The 16,892-nt window shown below is 37.9% G+C and overlaps 1 protein-coding gene across 8 annotated transcripts in view; it reads left to right on the top strand.

Moving 5' to 3' along the window:
* FRMD4B (FERM domain containing 4B) overlaps positions 1–16,892 on the top strand; it is a 377,327-nt gene that overhangs the window by 195,286 nt on the left and 165,149 nt on the right. Inside the window, exon 1 of one of the 8 annotated variants that reach the window (XM_013981881.2) lies at positions 12,670–14,153. The exons of the other annotated variants lie outside the window; for them this stretch is intronic. Coding sequence (XP_013837335.2) covers positions 14,130–14,153 — 24 coding nt within the window. The 5' untranslated portion in view covers positions 12,670–14,129. Of the gene's footprint in view, positions 1–12,669; positions 14,154–16,892 lie in introns of those variants that run through there. 8 annotated transcript variants of the gene reach the window in all.

Genomic DNA, 16,892 nt, shown 5'->3' with positions numbered 1-16,892 from the left:
TCCCATAACATATTTCTTTATAATACCCCCAAAATGGAGATAGTTCAGGTTTCCATTAATAGGAGAATAGATAAACTAGTATATTCATGTGGTGGAATACCTATTCAACAATAAAAAAATAAATTAACTTCAAGTTAATATCCAGTTCCATGAATGAATGTCAAAAACATTTTGCTTAGTGAAGGAAGCCAGACATCAAAAAAAATATACGCTTTAATTCAGTTCCTATGGAGTTCCAGAACAGGGAGAACTATCTGTGGTAATAGAAATCTGGACGGCGATTGGTTATAGGTGATGGGGAAATATTGGCAGGAGCATTTGGCAGAATATTCTTAAAATGTTCTGTATCTTGGTAGGGGTGTGGATAATGTAGATGTATACCTTTGTCAAAATCGATCAAATTGTAACATTTAATATACATATGTTTTACTATTTATAACTCTATTTTTTAAATGAAACAAAAACCAATAGCAGATGCTACAGAGATCTTGGGAAGTAAATGTACAAGATGAACATTTTTTTCAACCCAGGGTAGCAAGAAAGATATCAAAGACTATGAGAGTCTTATCAAAACAACACAGGAATTGACTAGAGGACATTTCTGTTGACTAGTATGGGACAGTCTGAACATCAGTAAGAACAATAACTTTAATAGATTGAAACACATATATTTAAATATATGTGTTTATAAACACTTAGAAAACCAATTTGGCCAGCATTGGAAATACCAACTCATTACTTTGAAAACTCGTAAGTAAAGATGAAGAATCAAGTATTTTCTCTGTCCTTCCTATGTGAATTTTACCCCTGGGTAACCCCATTGGTAGATGAGAGGAAATTTCACACTATGCAGATATTTTAGCCCATAAATAAAGGATGATACAATTGGAAGGTCATCATATTGCAACCTGTAATCAACTAAATGATCTAGCAATTGATCTAATGTTACGGCAAGAGATAGCCCTAATGAGGAAACAGAGATTGGTGACTGTTGAGACAATCTGTCCAAAAAAGATCTAACTGGAATCTCACCAAGCCTTCAGGTTCATCCAACCTACAGGAAATATGGTGAACAGAGGACCATGTTAAATGACACCAGAGAGTTGTAATCAGCAAAACTCAGATGGTAGGAGAAATTATGGGTTAAACATCCCAGTTCTTCAAAAATAAGTAGCAATGGGGGTGTCAGCAGGGGACAGAGAGGAGAGAGAAAAGAGAGAGAGATGAATGGAATGGGAACTTACAGATTTAGAAAGACCTAAGAGAAATACCAACAGATTGCAAAATGTAGACATTTTTGCATCTTGATTCAAACAAACTTGAAAAGAAAAATACTTTAATGAGAAAATTGGAAATTTGAACACTAACTGGATAGCTGATGATATTAGTATTGTTTTAGATGATTGAATTATGTTTTTTAATAGTCCTTATCACTTATATTGAAATATTTACAGATGAAATTATTTGAAGTTTTTGATTTGCTCCCAAGTAATACATACAGAAGGACAGAAAGTGGGTGAGAATGTTAATGAAACAAGATTAGCTGTTGATTTTTCCATAGAAACTCTACAGGCCAGAAGAGAGTGGCAAGGTATATAGAAAGCTCTAAAAGGGAAAAATCTGCAGCCTAGAATGCCAAGGAAGGATATCATTTAAAATAGAAGGAGAATAAAGAATTTCTCCAACAAACAAAAACTTAAAAAGAGTACAGCAGTACTAAACCCTTTCTAAAAGAAATACTGAAAGGGCTTCTCTAAATAAAAAAGAAGTAAGAATAAGTAGGATGGTGGAAATCACAGTTGGAAAGCAATCATTTAAATAAGCCAGTATACAGATCTAAAAAAAAAAAAAAACTATTGTAAAAGTGACGATAAAGACAGGGAACAGCAAAAGGACAAACATAAAGATGTTTAAAAAGGATTTCAATATCATAGAATGTGGGGAAGGAAAGTAAGAAAATCTAGACTCTTTTTTTTTTTTAGAATGTATTTAAGCCTATATGACTGTCAGGCTAAAGCAAGCAGATATAGGAAAGGATTAACATTCTTGAAAAACAGGGCAACCACAAATCAAAATCAAACATTGCATTCAAAAAATCTAAAAAGTGAAGGACACAAGCATAAAATAAAAGGAAGTCATCCAATGAAGAAAAGAAAGAACAAAGGAGAAATATAAGATCAACTGGAAAAGAAGGTTTTAAATGGCAATAAATACATATTTATCAGTAATTACATTAAACATCAATGGTGTGGATGCTCCAATCAAAAGACATAGAGTAGCAGATTGATTAAAAAAGCAAGAGCCTGCAGTGCTGTCTACAAGAGACTCACCTTAGGGCAAAGGACAGATATAGATTGAAAGTGAGGAGACTGGAAAAGCTATTTCATGCCAATGGAAAAGACAGGAAATTAGGAGTTGCAATACTTATATCAGATAAAATAGACTTTAAAATAAAGGCCATAAAGAAAGACAAAGAAGGACACTATTTAATGGTAAAAGGATCCATTTAAGAAGAGGATATTACAATCTTCAACATATATGCCCCTAACATAGAGCATCCAGATACATACAACAAATACTAATTGACATAAAAGGATAAATTCATGGGAATACAATAATAGTAGGAGACGTTAACACCCTACTCACATCAATGGATAGATCCTCTAAACAGAAAATCAGTAATGCAACAGAGGTCCTATATGACACAGTAGAAAAGTTAGGCTTCATTGACATTTTCAGGACATTACATCCAAAACAATCAGAATATACGTTCTTTTCAAGTGCAAATGGAACATTCTCAAGGAATGACCACATACTGGGCACAAAACTAACCTCAACAAATTTAAGAGTATAGAAATTATTTCGTGTATCTTCTCTGACCACATGGCATGAAACTAGAAATCAACCACAGGAAAAGAAAGGGGGAAAAACTAACTACATGGAGACTAAACAACATGCTACTAAAAAAAACGTGAGTCAATGAGGAAGTCAAAAAGAAATTAAAAACACTCTGAGACAAATGATAATGAAGACCGAGCCATTCAAAATCTATGTATGAGATGCTGCAAAAGCAGTGCTTAGAATTAATAGCAATACAGGCCTTCCTCGAAAAAGCAGTAAAATCTCAAATCAACAACTTAACCCCCCACCTAAATGAATTAGAAAAAGAAGAACAACAAAACCTAAAGTCAGCAGAAGGAAGCAAATCATAAAGATCAGAGAGGAAATCGACAAAATAGAGATTTAAAAAAATAGAAAAAAATCAATAAAACAACTGGTTCTTTGAAAGGATAAACAAAAATTAAAAATTGACAAACCCATGGTCAGACTTACCAAGAAGGGGAGATAAAAAACCCAAATAAACAAAATAAGAAATGAAAAAGGAGAAATCTCAACATTTACTGCAGAAATAAAAACAAAACAAAACCAAGAGAATACTATGAACAATTATATGCCAACAAATTTGACAACCTAGAAGAAATGGACAACTTTCTAGAGACTTACAGCCCATCAAAGCTTAATAAAGAATAAGTAGATCAACTGAACAGACTGATCACTAGAAATGAAATGGAATGTGTAAAGAAACACTCCCTACAAACAAAAGTCAAGGACCAGATGGCTTCACAGGCGAATTCTACCAAACACACAAGGAAGAACTTATACCCATCATTCTTAAACTTTTCCAAAAGGTTGAAGAAGGAGGAACATGCCCAAAGACATTCTATGAGGCCATCATCACCCTAATACCAAAACCAGACAGAGATACTACTGAAAAAAGAAAATTATAGGCCAATATCTTTGATGAATATAGACACAAAAATTGTCAACAAAATTTTAGCGAACTGAATCCAACAACATTTTAAAAAGATCATACACCACAACCAAGTGGGATTCATCCCAAGTTCACAAGAATGGTTCAGTATACACAAATCAATCAATGTCATATACCACACTGACAAAAGTAAAGTTAAAAACCACAGGATCATCTCAAAGATACAGAAAAAGCATTTGATGAAGTCCAGCATCTATTCATGATAAACACTCTTACCAGAGTGGGTATAAAAGAAACATACCTTAACATAATAAAAACCATTTATGATAAACCCACAGCAAATGTAATACTCAATGGAGAAAAGCCAAAAGCCTTCCCACTAAAATATGGAACAAGACAAGGATGCCCACTCTCACCACTTTTATTCAACGTAGTAGTGGAAGTCCTAGCCATAGCAATTAGACAAACAAAAGAAATAAAAGTTATCCAATTGGAAGAAAGGTAAAATTGTCACTGTATGCAGATGACATGATACTATATATCTAAAACCTTAAGGACCCCACACAAATACTACTCAAACTGATCAATGAATTCAGCAATGTAGCAGGATACAAGATTAACATTCAGAAATTGGTTGCCTTTCTGTATATTAACAGTGAAATATTAGAAAAGGAATATAAAAATACCATACCTTTTAAAATTACACTTCAAAAAATTAAATACCTAGAAATAAACCTGACCAAGGAGGTGAAAGACTTATATGCTGAGAACTATAAACATTAACATTAACTATAAACATTCCTTAAATTAAGGAAATTAAAGAGGATTCAAAGAAATGGAAAGATATCCCATGCTCCTGGATTAGAAGAATTAATATTGTTAAAAGGGCCATACTACCCAAAGCAATCTACAGATTCAATGCAATCCCTATCAGATTACCCATACAAAATAAAAAAAAAAAGATAAAAAAAAGATTACCATACATTTTTCACAGAACTAGAACAAATAATCCAAAAATTTATATGAGATCACAAAAGACCCAGAATTGCCAAAGCAATCCTGAGGAACAAAAACCAGGCAGGAGGCATAACTCTCCCAGACTTCAAGAAATATTACAAAGCTACAGTCATCAAGACAGTGTGGTACTGGTACAAAAACAGACATATGGACCAATGGAACAGAATAGAGAACCCAGAAATAAACCCAGAGACCTATGGTTAATTAATCTTCGACAAATGAGGCAAGAATATAAAATGGGAAAAAGACATTCTTTTCAGAAATTGGTGCTGGGAAAACTGGACAGCCACATATAAATCAATGAAATTGGAACACACCTCACACCATGCACAAAAATAAACTCAAAATGGCTTAAAGACTTATACATAAGACAAGATACCATCAAACTCCTAGAAAAGAACATAGGCGAAACGTTCTGACATCAACCATACAAATGTTTTCTTAGGTCAGTCTTTCGAGGCAACAGAAATAAAAGCAAAAATAAGCCAATTGGACCTAATCAAACAGACAAGATTTTGCAAAGCAAAGGAAAACATTAAAAAAAAAAAAGACAACCTACAGAATGGGAGAAAATAGCTGCAAATAATGCACCTGACAAGGGCTTAATCTCTAAAATATACAAACAACTTAAACAACTCAACGGCAAAAAAACCCAACAACCCAATTGAAAAATGGGCAGAAGACATGAACAGACATTTCTCCAAAGAAGATATAGAGATGGCCAGCAAGTACGTGAAAAAAAATGCTTAACATCACTAATTATTAGAGAAATGCAAATCAAAACTACTATGAGGTACCACCTCACACCTGTCAGAAGGGCCATCATTAACAAGTCCACAAAGAACAAATGCTGGAGAGGATGTGGAGAAAAGGGTACCCTCCTACATTGTTGGTGGCAATGTAAATTGGTACAACCACTATGGAAAACAGTATGGAGGTACCTCAGAAAACTAAATATAGGACTACCATATGAGCCAGCAGTCCCACTCTTGGGCATATATCTGGACAAAACTTACCTTGAAAAAGACACATGCACCTGTATGTTCATCGCAGCACTATTCACAATGGCCAAGACATGGCAGTAACCTAAATGTCCATTGACAGATGAATGGATTAAGAAGATGTTTTGTGTACATACATACACAAAACAGAATACCACTCAGCCATAAAAAAGAATAAATAATGGCATTTGCAGCAACATGGATAGAACTAGAGATTCTCATACTAAGTGAAGTAAGTCAGGAAGAGAAAGCCAAACACCATATGATATCATTTGTATAGAATTTAATATACAGAAAAGAAGCTCAAGGACTTGGAGAATGGACTTGCGGTTGCCAAGCGGGAAGGGGAGGGAGTGGGATGGACTGGAAGTCTGGAGTTTATAGATGCAAACTATAGCATTTAGAATGGATAAGCAATGAGATCCTGCTTTATAGCACAGGGAACTACATCCAGTCACTTGTGATGGAACATGATGGAGGATGATGTGCGAAAAAGAATGTGTGTATGTGTGTGTGTGTGTGTGTGTGACTGGGTCACTTTGCTGTACAATAGAAATTGGCAGAACAATGTAAATTAACAGTAACTGAAAAAATAAAAAAAACTGAGCTTTAGCTTATTAAAGCTTATTTAAATAGAAAAAAAAGATTAGCTGTGTGTTGATAACTGTTGAAATTGTTGAAACTGACATGGGGGTTCATTATATCAGTCTGCTACTTTTTGTAAGGGTTTGAAATTTTCATCATAAAGTTTTGTTTTGATTTCACAAGAAGACAAAGGGAGTGAAAAGGGGGGAAACAAAACAAAACTAAAAAAAAAAATGAGATTCTGCAGAAATACAGGAAGGAAATCTGACAGCATGCCTGAATGTTAACCTCTAGATGGATTTTTTTCATTGTCTACAACAGCCAAACGTCAAGGCTGTGTTTAAGACTGTAAACTCTGGGTTCAAATCCTGTTCTTCACCAAACTGAGGGGACTTTTCTTACTAGATCTTTTGAGCCTCTGCCTCTCATTTGTAAAGTGGAGATGAACTAGTACCTATTTCATAGGCTTCTTGTCAGGATAAAAGAAGAATTTATGTAAAGCCTGGGGCACAGCAGCAGACATACGAAAAGTTGCTCAACCTCACTAATTATTAGAGAAATGCAAATCAAAATTGTAGTGAGTTATCACCTCACACTGGTCAGATGGCCATCATTAAAAAGTCTACAAATAACATACTAAAGAGGGTATAGAGCAAAGGGAACCCTCCTAGACTTTTGGTGGGAGTGTCAATTGATACAAACACTGTGGAAAACAGTATGGAGGTTCCTCAGAAGGTAAACATAGTACTACCATAGGATCCATCAATCCCACTCTTGGGCATATATCCAGACAAAACTACAGTTCAAAAAATGAGTGCAGCCCTTTGTTTTCTGCAGCACTATTCCCAACAGCCAAGACATGGAAACAACCCAACTGTCCATTGACAGATGAATGGATTAAGAAGATGTGGTATATGTACATAATGGAATACTACTCAGCCCTTAAAAAAGAATGAAATAGTGCCATTTGCAACAACATGGATGGATCTAGATTTCTCATGCTAAGTGAAGTAAGTCAGAAAGAGAAGAACAAATACCATATGATGTTACTTATATGTGGAATCTAAAATATGGCACAAATGAACCTACTTACAAACAGAAACAGACTCAGACATGAGAGAACAGACTTGAGGTTGCTAGATCAGCATGGCGGGGGTAGGAGAAGAGGGATGGCTGGGAGTTTGGGGTTAATAGATGCAAACTATTACATTTATAATGGATATGCCATGAGGTTCTGCTGTACAGCACAGGGAACTATGTCCAGTCTCCTGAGATAGCCAATGATGGAAAATACAATTTAAAAAGAAAATTTTTAAAAGAATGTAAAGCACAGAGCACAGTACTTGGTACCATTTGGCACTCAATAAATGTAGGCTGTTAACTATTTATTCATTGTGCCTTTTAAAATCAGAAAATAAGGAGTTTCCTGGTAATGTAGTGGTTAGGACTTGGTACTTTTCATCGCTGCAGCCTGGGTTCAATCCCTGGTCTGGGAACTGATATCCCACATTAAGTCACTGCACATGGCAGCCAAAAAATAAATAAAGCAGAAAATAAAACAATGAATATATGTACTTTTCAGTGAATGTTGGAGCATTTTTGATGATTTCTGAACTTCACAGGCCTTTCTCTATTCATTTTTCCAAACATAGGAGTGAGATTAGATTTTAGTGTCCATCGCCTGAAAAACTGCACATGCCTTACAGTAAAACCTAATCAAAAGTCATGGCACTCATCTTGTGAAACAGATAGAAAGGAACTCTCCAACCCCCATCCCACAGTGCCTGCCTTTCTCCTTAACTTTTTCATTTCTATTTTTCTATTTATGGCTAAGAAAGCAAGAGAATCTGTCTAGAAGAAGAAACTTCCCTCTTTTTCTGCCTGGAGGGGAATATGAGTAATGGACTTTTCCATTTGGGTTGTTTTTCTGGACATACTGTACCCCCTCCATCTGCTAAAACATGTGATCCTGAAGGAGACCTTGAGTAAACTGCAAATGTTCCTTATTGGTCAGCGAGGGTGTCCCAGTTTCTAGTAAATTATGAATTTGTTTTCTATATTTGGTTGCTCTTCCTTTTGAAGCAGAAGTTCTATTCATTCAAAATATTAGTTGAGAGATTTCCATGTGCCACATGGTATCGCCCCGCAGAAGGCAGAAATGGTCCTGAACTCAGCGACCCCCTCCCCTCCATCCCATCTCCATTCTCACAGCTGGCAGCTTCTTAACCTCTGGTCCTAGCCTGGAAGCTTGCTCTCACCACCCCGTGCCCTGCATGCCTCTTTATCCTCCTGCTTTGTAGGTTTTATCCTCACCTGGAATTTCATTTATTTTTTATTTCCCGCCCTTCACTGAACATCTCTCCTTTTCACCATTATGTCCCACCTTCTAGCCCAATACCTAGCAGAAGCACCTGCACAATTGGTAGGACCCGGTGCAGATTGAAAATGTGGGGCCCCTTGTTCAAAACATAATAAGAATGACAGGACAGCCAAGCATTAAACCAAGAGTGGTGCCTTTCTGAGCCTGGCAATCTGTGGGGACTCCACACAGCCATTACTATTAGGCACCTCAAAAATAGTTATTGGAATGAATGCAAATCTAGAGAAAAAAAATTATCAGGGACCCAAGGAAGTCTGGCATCCAGATTGATAAAAGATGGAAAACAGGAACCAGCATGTGTGTAAAAGGGATGCATAATTCTTCAAATGCAGGGTTGATTGTAAGGTTAAAAAAAAAAAAAAAGGTAGATCACTCCACTCACCTTGAGAGACATCAAGTCTGGACTATAAATCCCGTGAAGGTCAGGACCATGGTGTTTTCATGATTTCTTTGCATGGCTTCTGCACATAGGCAGTGCACCATGAATATTTGAAAGGAACTGAATTGTTCTAGAGGCAGAGTTAGAGAAGGATGAGGAGTTATGAAAGTAATATTCTTTTCTTTAATGCCAACCTCACTAAATTTAGGAGATGAGCCAGGCTTAAAGTTTGTCCTTTTAGTTTGTGACAAGGGTTCAGAGCTGTGCTTAGCTGTTGGAGTTTTGGAAAACTGCAGTACATTGTCAGTGTTGAGATTTTATGGTGTGTCTGGCCTTCATTTGGTATTTGAAGTGTTCTGTGATAAAAGTGATAGTTTTGTGATAAATGCAAGGCTGAAGATTTCTAAGACTGTATTTCTTTAAAAATCAGACTATTCTTCCACATATTTTTCCCTAAAGTGATGGACACGCTTCCAAGAGTGGTGAAACCCCCCACAAAGTCACCAGTATACTTGTCCAAGCTCACTAGTGATCATCCAGTTGTGTCACAATTTACATTTTATAGGCATAATGTCACAAATACCCATATTTCTTTTTTTTTTTTTTTTACACCTTTTTTTGTCTTTTAGCACCATACCTGTGGCATATGGAGGTTCCCAGGTTAGGGGTCGAATTGGAGCTGTAGCTGCTGGCCTTCACCATAGCCACAGCAACATGGGATCTGAGCTGCATCTGTGACCTACACCACAGTTCACAGCAACACCTGATCCTTAACCCACTGAGCAAGGGCAGGGATCAAACCTTTGTCCTCATGGATACTAACCACTGAGCCATGATAGGAACTCCACAAATACCCATATTTCATTTGGACTTATTCTGGGGATATAATTTCATTTCTTTTTTTCATTTTTTTAAAACTTATTTTATTGAAGTGTAGTTGATTTACAATGTTGTATTTCTAGTTTTATTTTTTTACTTTTAATTCTTTTTCTTTTTTGTTATTTTACAGCTACACCTGTGGCATATGGAAGTTCACAGGCCAGGGATCAAATCGCAGCTGCAGCTGAGGCCCACACCACAGCCGTAGCAACACCAGATCCCAGCTACATCTGCGACTTAACACCAACAGTTGCAGCAATACTAAATACTTAACCCACTGAGCTAGGCCAGGGATTGAACTCGCATCCTAACAGAGACAGTGTCAGGTCCTTAATGCACTGAGCCACAATAGGAATTCCTAAAATTTAATTTCATTTTCAATGAGACCTCTTAACAGAGCTGCCCAAGTCTACATTCCTGGCTCCCTAGTTAAGCCCTGCCCAGTGTCTGACTGCCCTGCAGGAGCCTTTTGGAAGAGTAGTTGTTGCAGGTTGGATGTGGAGTGAAGTTTGCTGCTATTCCTATGTGGGCCCTTTATGCAAGTGCTTACTTACACTGACCACAGAGCTCCTATCTGATACCCTACTGCTGCAGGAACTATCCTTTCCCCAAGCCTGAATCCCTGGCACCTTGATCTACCCTGGTCTTTGCCCCTGGAGTGCCACCAAGCTCCCCAATTCTACGTTGATAATCCCTCAACTTGTTGATCATTGTGGGCCACACCCACAGCATATGGAAGTTCCCAGGCTAGGGGTTGAATCAGGGCTGCAGCTGCTGGCCACAGCAACACCATATCCAAGCTACATCTGCAACTTACACCACAGGTCACGGTAACGCCGGATCCTTAACCCACTGAGGGAGGCCAGGGATTGGAACCTGTGTCCTCATGTTACGAGTCAGATTAGTTCTGCTGCACCACGATGGGAACTCCACTGAGCATTGCTGGTCAGCTGACGAAGGGTATCTGATTCCACTTATACTGTCTCCCATGAACTGATGTATTAGATAGGACCTTTTTGTTTGCAAATGAATTTTTTAAATTTAAACTATCTCAGGAGAAGTAGAAATTACAGTGATGCAGATAGTCATTGGAGTCTGCTTCTCTCTACCTCTTCTGTCCGGCCCGAAGTACTCTGAAAGCCCCGGCCCTCATCCCAGCTTCACAATTCTAGAACAAACAAAAAACAAACACACTTCTTCCCTGATCCCTATAACTAGAGAATATGAGGGTAAAGTATTTTTATTGGTTGTTCCTAAATCACATTTTTTTTTTTTTTTTTTTTTTTTTTTTTTTTGGCCGCACCCAAGGCAGGAAGAAGTTCCTGGGCCAGGGATCATGCCTTAGCCAGAGCAGTGACAATGTCAGATCCTTAACCTAAACCACCAAGAAACCCTCTGATTCACATCTTTATGCTTTGATATGGAGTCATGAGGTTAGATCACTTTATTCATTTGGATGGTGCCTTCATAGAAGAGCATGGATCTGTGATTAGGAAATGTGAAGCAGACTTTGGATAGGCAAAAACAGCACACACTCATTCTAATCACCTCCTAGTTTTAATCCTCCTGTGCGCTCCCACAGCCAGTACCTGACCTTGCCCCAATCCTGTATTTGGTCTATCACCTTAGCTGACACTTCAGGTTGGCCTCGCTTCCAGATTTTAGCCTGTTCTGCTGCCTCGATTCTAAAACTATTAATCAAAATTTGAATTATTCTTCTGTCATGAATATTTCTTACCTTACAATTGGAAATGTCACACTAGTCCTCTCAGTAGACTGTCTAACCTGATGAGAAAAGTCACTGTTTATTGAGTTTTTGATGTTATATATAGCCAAATAGGGGTTCCCCCAAATACAAAGCCACTTCCCCATCTTCTCACTAATAAGATTCAAAACAATGTTTTAGGACAACGTGAATATTTAAAAGCTTAAGAATGTAGATGAAATAGTCAAATATTTACTTCTAATACTTAAGATCATTTGTCCTATAGATCAGTAATTTGGGTGGTTTCTGTCTTGCACTTTCCCTCTTTATGAAGTAATTTTTGCAGCCTCTTCGCGTGCACCTGTGTGTTGTCCTTGACACAGAAGTCTCTCATTGAGTCACCCTCCTAGCTAACCCAAGCATAGTATCTTTGCTTCTGACTCTGTTGTTTGAGCCACAGCACTTTTTCAGTCTCTGTATGTGATACTTCACTGCGAATATTATTGCATGATATTTTCCCCCTTTTTCCTTCATTTTATAGGTGTATATGCATTGTCTTCCAGTATAAGCACCTACTGCATGGCCTTTTTTTTTTCTATTAATTTGTGGGTTTTTAAAAGTTTTATTAAAGTATGGTTGATTTACAAGGTTGTGATGATTTCTCCTATACAACAAAGTGATTCAGTCATACATACACACACACACACCCATTCTCTTTCAGATTCTTTTCTCACAGAGATTATCACAGAACAGTGGGTGGAGTCCTCTGTGCTACACAGCAGATCCTTGTTGGCCAATCGTTCCGTGTTCCTCAGTGTGCATATGCCAATCCCAAACCCCCAGTCCATCCCCCCGCCCCCGCACCTGTCCCCTTTGGTAGCCATAAGTTTTTCAAAGTCTGTAAGTGTGTTTCTGTTTAGCAAATAAGTTCATTTGAATCCTTTTTTAGACTCCACATGTAAGTGATATCATATGATGTTTGTCTTTCACTAACTGAATTTAGTATGATAGTTTCTAGGTTCAGAATGCATGGCCTTTTCAAGTAGTGTTTAAGTAACGTATTTCTTCTAACATTCAACCTCTCCAATTGAGAGTTCACATGCCCGCAATAATTACTGACTCTGTTAAATTCTTTACCACCTTCTCTACTGATTTCACCGTGTGACCTGTAGAAGCATCCAAACGTGGCACTGAATGACGTCGTTTCAAGCTATGGTGTCTTCCCCAAATAGTACATTATAGTTCGAAGTAATTGGAGTCTTTAAAAGGACTTGAAGTCAAGGCTACACTCTTATTTCTGGGGGAGAAGAGTTTTTTTGGAGGAGAGGGTACCTCACCTTTTATCTATGTACATAAATTTTGCCTGCCAAAATTTTTGTGCTTTGTATATATTATCTCATTTAATTCCTCCAATACCCCTAGTGAAATTGAGATTTTTATCCCCATATTACTGAGGGGCAAACAGATTCTCCAAGCGGTCAGGTAACTTTCCCAAGAACATATAGTGACAAAACACCAAGTTTGTCTGTCTCGAGAACTCATGTTCTTAGCCATACCACACACTTACGTACAATTCCAGAAGGTTCTTTTTTCAGATGGGAGAAGCATGGTACCACGTCACAAGTGCTTATTTAACCATTCTAAAAATAGCAAGTGGATTTATTATTTTTCCTGGATTCTGTATATTTTTCTCTCTGCTTCACCTTGAAATATAATGGATTTTGATTATTCCCCACCCAGTCAGTAATTTCAATAGTAATGATTCTGTTAAATGCAAACAAAGTAAATCCTTTTTGGGACCATAGTGATCCTGCCAAGATTTTCTGTGTCTGGCTAGCATCACTGATGGTGACTGATCTTACGAAGGTTATCCACTGGAATTCTGAGTTTCCTTTTGAGTGTAAAAGCTATTGGCATTAAATGGCTGTGAGTGGCACAGTTGAGTTAAATCTTATTTCTGTTTGCATTCATTAAGTTCCCTGCCCTGTTCAGAATGCGGACAGATTGAAGAGCTGAAATCAAAGTTCGGATTCTTAGATGGCATGGCCCATCTCTGAATTATTATCCAACTCAGACCATGCATTATTAATGAAGTAAACAACATTTCATCATGTGTTTTAAACACGTTAGGAAGAGAGGCTTTTGGTGGCCAAAAAAAATAGCAGAAGTTTTTGGTGGTTGTAATTTTTTTTTCCCATTGCTCTCCTGACTCATGTTGAAAGGCTTTTGTTTCTAATCAAAGCAACAAACGGTAAGGTCATTTCCTTGCGATTATATGGTAGCGGAAGGCGTCGGGGTTTTTAGGTCCCTACTTCCACCGGCTTGTATTTGGAGAACACACACACACACACACACCACAAGCACTTAATACATGTGTTCTTTGTCCTGTCTGTTCTCTCCAGTCCCTTTAAATGAGCCGAGATCATGGTTCAGAGGTAAGAACAATTTCTCTTATTCTCTTTTGACTACAGACAGTGTAAAAATGCTCCTTGGGCTCTTCCTGGCATTTCTTAGAGAATCACGGGCAGATTTTAATATTATAGTGGGGTGGACTATCTTAAGCACTAATATTCCAGAACCCAACTTCAGAAAAGGAAACTCAAAGAAATGTTTGCCTTCGCTCTTTGCAAAGAGTTATTCCTTCCCCTAAAAGAGTTGGATCTGCTCCAGTTTGATACCCAAGTGAAGATCGTCCTTAACGCTCATCTTTTGGAGGCTTTTCCTGTCATTGTTTTAAATGTTATCTCTGCTCCCATAAAGGTCTTAAAAGGCTAATTTCTTGTTTTTTTACTTTAGACTTTGGTAATTATTGTTGAAGTGTATAGTTCCACCTCACTGTCCCCCTCCCCAATTCCACCCACTACCATTCTCTTTCATTTCTTTCTTTTTATTTCATTGTATTTTTAATTATAAAGACTTGAGCTATTTTACGGATGAGGAAAGGACAGGGAAAGGGCAGGAACGGTGTCAGTAAACAGCACGAAAATGCCTTGAGATTTGCAGTTGTTAATCATCTCCTCAATGAAGTGTTTGGAGCCTTCTCTCTGTGAGCGTTTGGCAGCAAAAATCCTGTGGGGGACTCGAACTCTTTGGTAGCTTTTTTTTCTAAAAAGACCTTTTAATGTTCATCCTTGTCTTGCCTTGAGACAGAAGCAGGAAAATTGAATTCCGTCCCCCAGTCTAGTTTACAGTGAAGATTTTATGTGATCAGAATTCAACAGCTCAAGGTAGAGACCTCGGAAATGATGTTGAGTTGGGGGGGGGATGGCTGTCAAAGTTAATTAATAAAACTTTTATGATTTGTCAGAGGAAGTCCTACATCCTAATTAAAGGGAAGCTTTTTTTTTTCTTTCCTCCCTTATAATGTGGTTATGGTAAACTCATCAAATCCAATTCTGTGTGTTCATTCCCCCCCCCCCCGCCTCCATGGGTAGATATTGGAGTGGAGGAGGGGAGAAAAATCTGGGTAGACTTGAGAAAACAAAGGAAATTGTCTCATCCAGGAGGCTGCAAAGCTCTAGGGTATAGAAGGAAGTCTGTGGAGGAAGTGGGTAGGATTGGGTAGAGAAAAGAAACGTCAAGGAAATAAATTTATCACAGTAGGGGCTGGGATAGTACCCTCTTATCATATGCTAACACAATAGTGTGGCCTTAAAATGGCCTTAGAATTAAGTCATTTGTCTCTAATAAATTAGTCCCATCTAAAGGTATCTAATGAGCTGAAAGAGGAAAAAGGGATATAATTGTATCCAAGATATGTATCCACGACGTGAATTCTCAGTGGGTATACAGTGACCCAGAGCTTCACATTAGATGATCCTCTTCTTCAGATAAAGCCATAGCATCTCCAAAGAAATGATACCATCTTATAATGCAGCCCTTTCAGGAATCTGAAACTACATCTCTCAGCAAAGGTCTAAAATATTCCCAGACATCCCAAATTCCACTCTGGAACATATTCCTGTGTTCCAATGCACAATTTATGTGGTCCTTCATTTGCAGAATCCAGGAATTGTGACTGCTGGAATGGAGGTTCCTGCGGTCAAGTATACTGCCCCTACCCCCACCCCCCATGGAGAGAGTGCTCAGTAACTATGTTGGAAGAGTGGGGCATGAGTGCTGGACAAATACCATTGGTTGAGTAGAGTTGTTAAATGTATTTATGCCATGGAATATTGGAGCTGAAAGGAACCTTGTAAATCACTTTTTCCAGTCCCCTCATGCTGTGACTGAGGAGATTAAAATCCAGGGTACTAGAGGAATTTTCCTAAAATCTCCTATCTCATTAGAGGCAGGGCACAGCTTAGGCGCCCTCTCTCCTGCATCCTGATTCTGTACTCTGTCACCACTGTGCTGTTTCTAGGACCAGCTGATTGTATTGTCTCATGGCCAGCATCTCTGCATTTCATGCAGCATGAGTTTCTTCTCATGCACTCTTTTCTATAGAATGCATGAGAAGCTTCTATAGAGCTGCATCCCAAATGAACTTCTGCTTATCCTGTGCTGTTTCCAACTGCTGGCAGAAACCAGTGGGCAGGGACATGAAAGACCCCGAGAAAAAGAGCCAGCAGTCCTGTCACTAGTCATAACAAGCTGTAGTACTAGGGGAAAATGTGCTGAAACACTTTCTCTTTGCTTTGAAAATATTGTCGGATCCTGAATATATTAGTTAGCTCTTGGCAAAGGCCTATTTCAGATTATCCTTCAAGTATGAGACTTTTCTTAGGCCCTGGTCTGGGTTCCATGAAACTCCAGTTAACAATTTTTCTTGCTTAATGTTGGAAAACTATGAACATTTTTAAATGAAAGAGTTTTTCTAAACTGGAAAGATTAAGCTGAGTACAGGTAAAATATGCATTAACATATGTTAGTATAATCTGGCTAGATGAGGTAAACAGTTTATCATTCCATTAAAAGCAGTCAATGTAAAGAAAAAGTATTGGACACATACTTTTTATTTTAGATGGTTTTTTCCCCCTCCCTTAAAATAAACCTTTGCAGATGGGGCTGTAAAGTACATGTTCACGTCTGTCCTCTTGTCTTGACTTATTTCCCCTTTTGGTTTTCTTTTCTTCTGTCCTCCCAGGTTAGAATGCACAAGTCAGCAGAGTTTGTACTTGGTTTTTTTTCTTTCAAGCTTTTACTCTGTACCAGTGTTTCTCTGAGAGATATTT

This window comes from Sus scrofa, chromosome 13, assembly GCF_000003025.6.
Source record: "Sus scrofa isolate TJ Tabasco breed Duroc chromosome 13, Sscrofa11.1, whole genome shotgun sequence".
NCBI lineage: Eukaryota > Metazoa > Chordata > Mammalia > Artiodactyla > Suidae > Sus > Sus scrofa.
The sequence above is the reverse complement of the archived record's forward strand: the minus strand, read 5'-3'. Positions and strand labels throughout refer to the sequence as shown.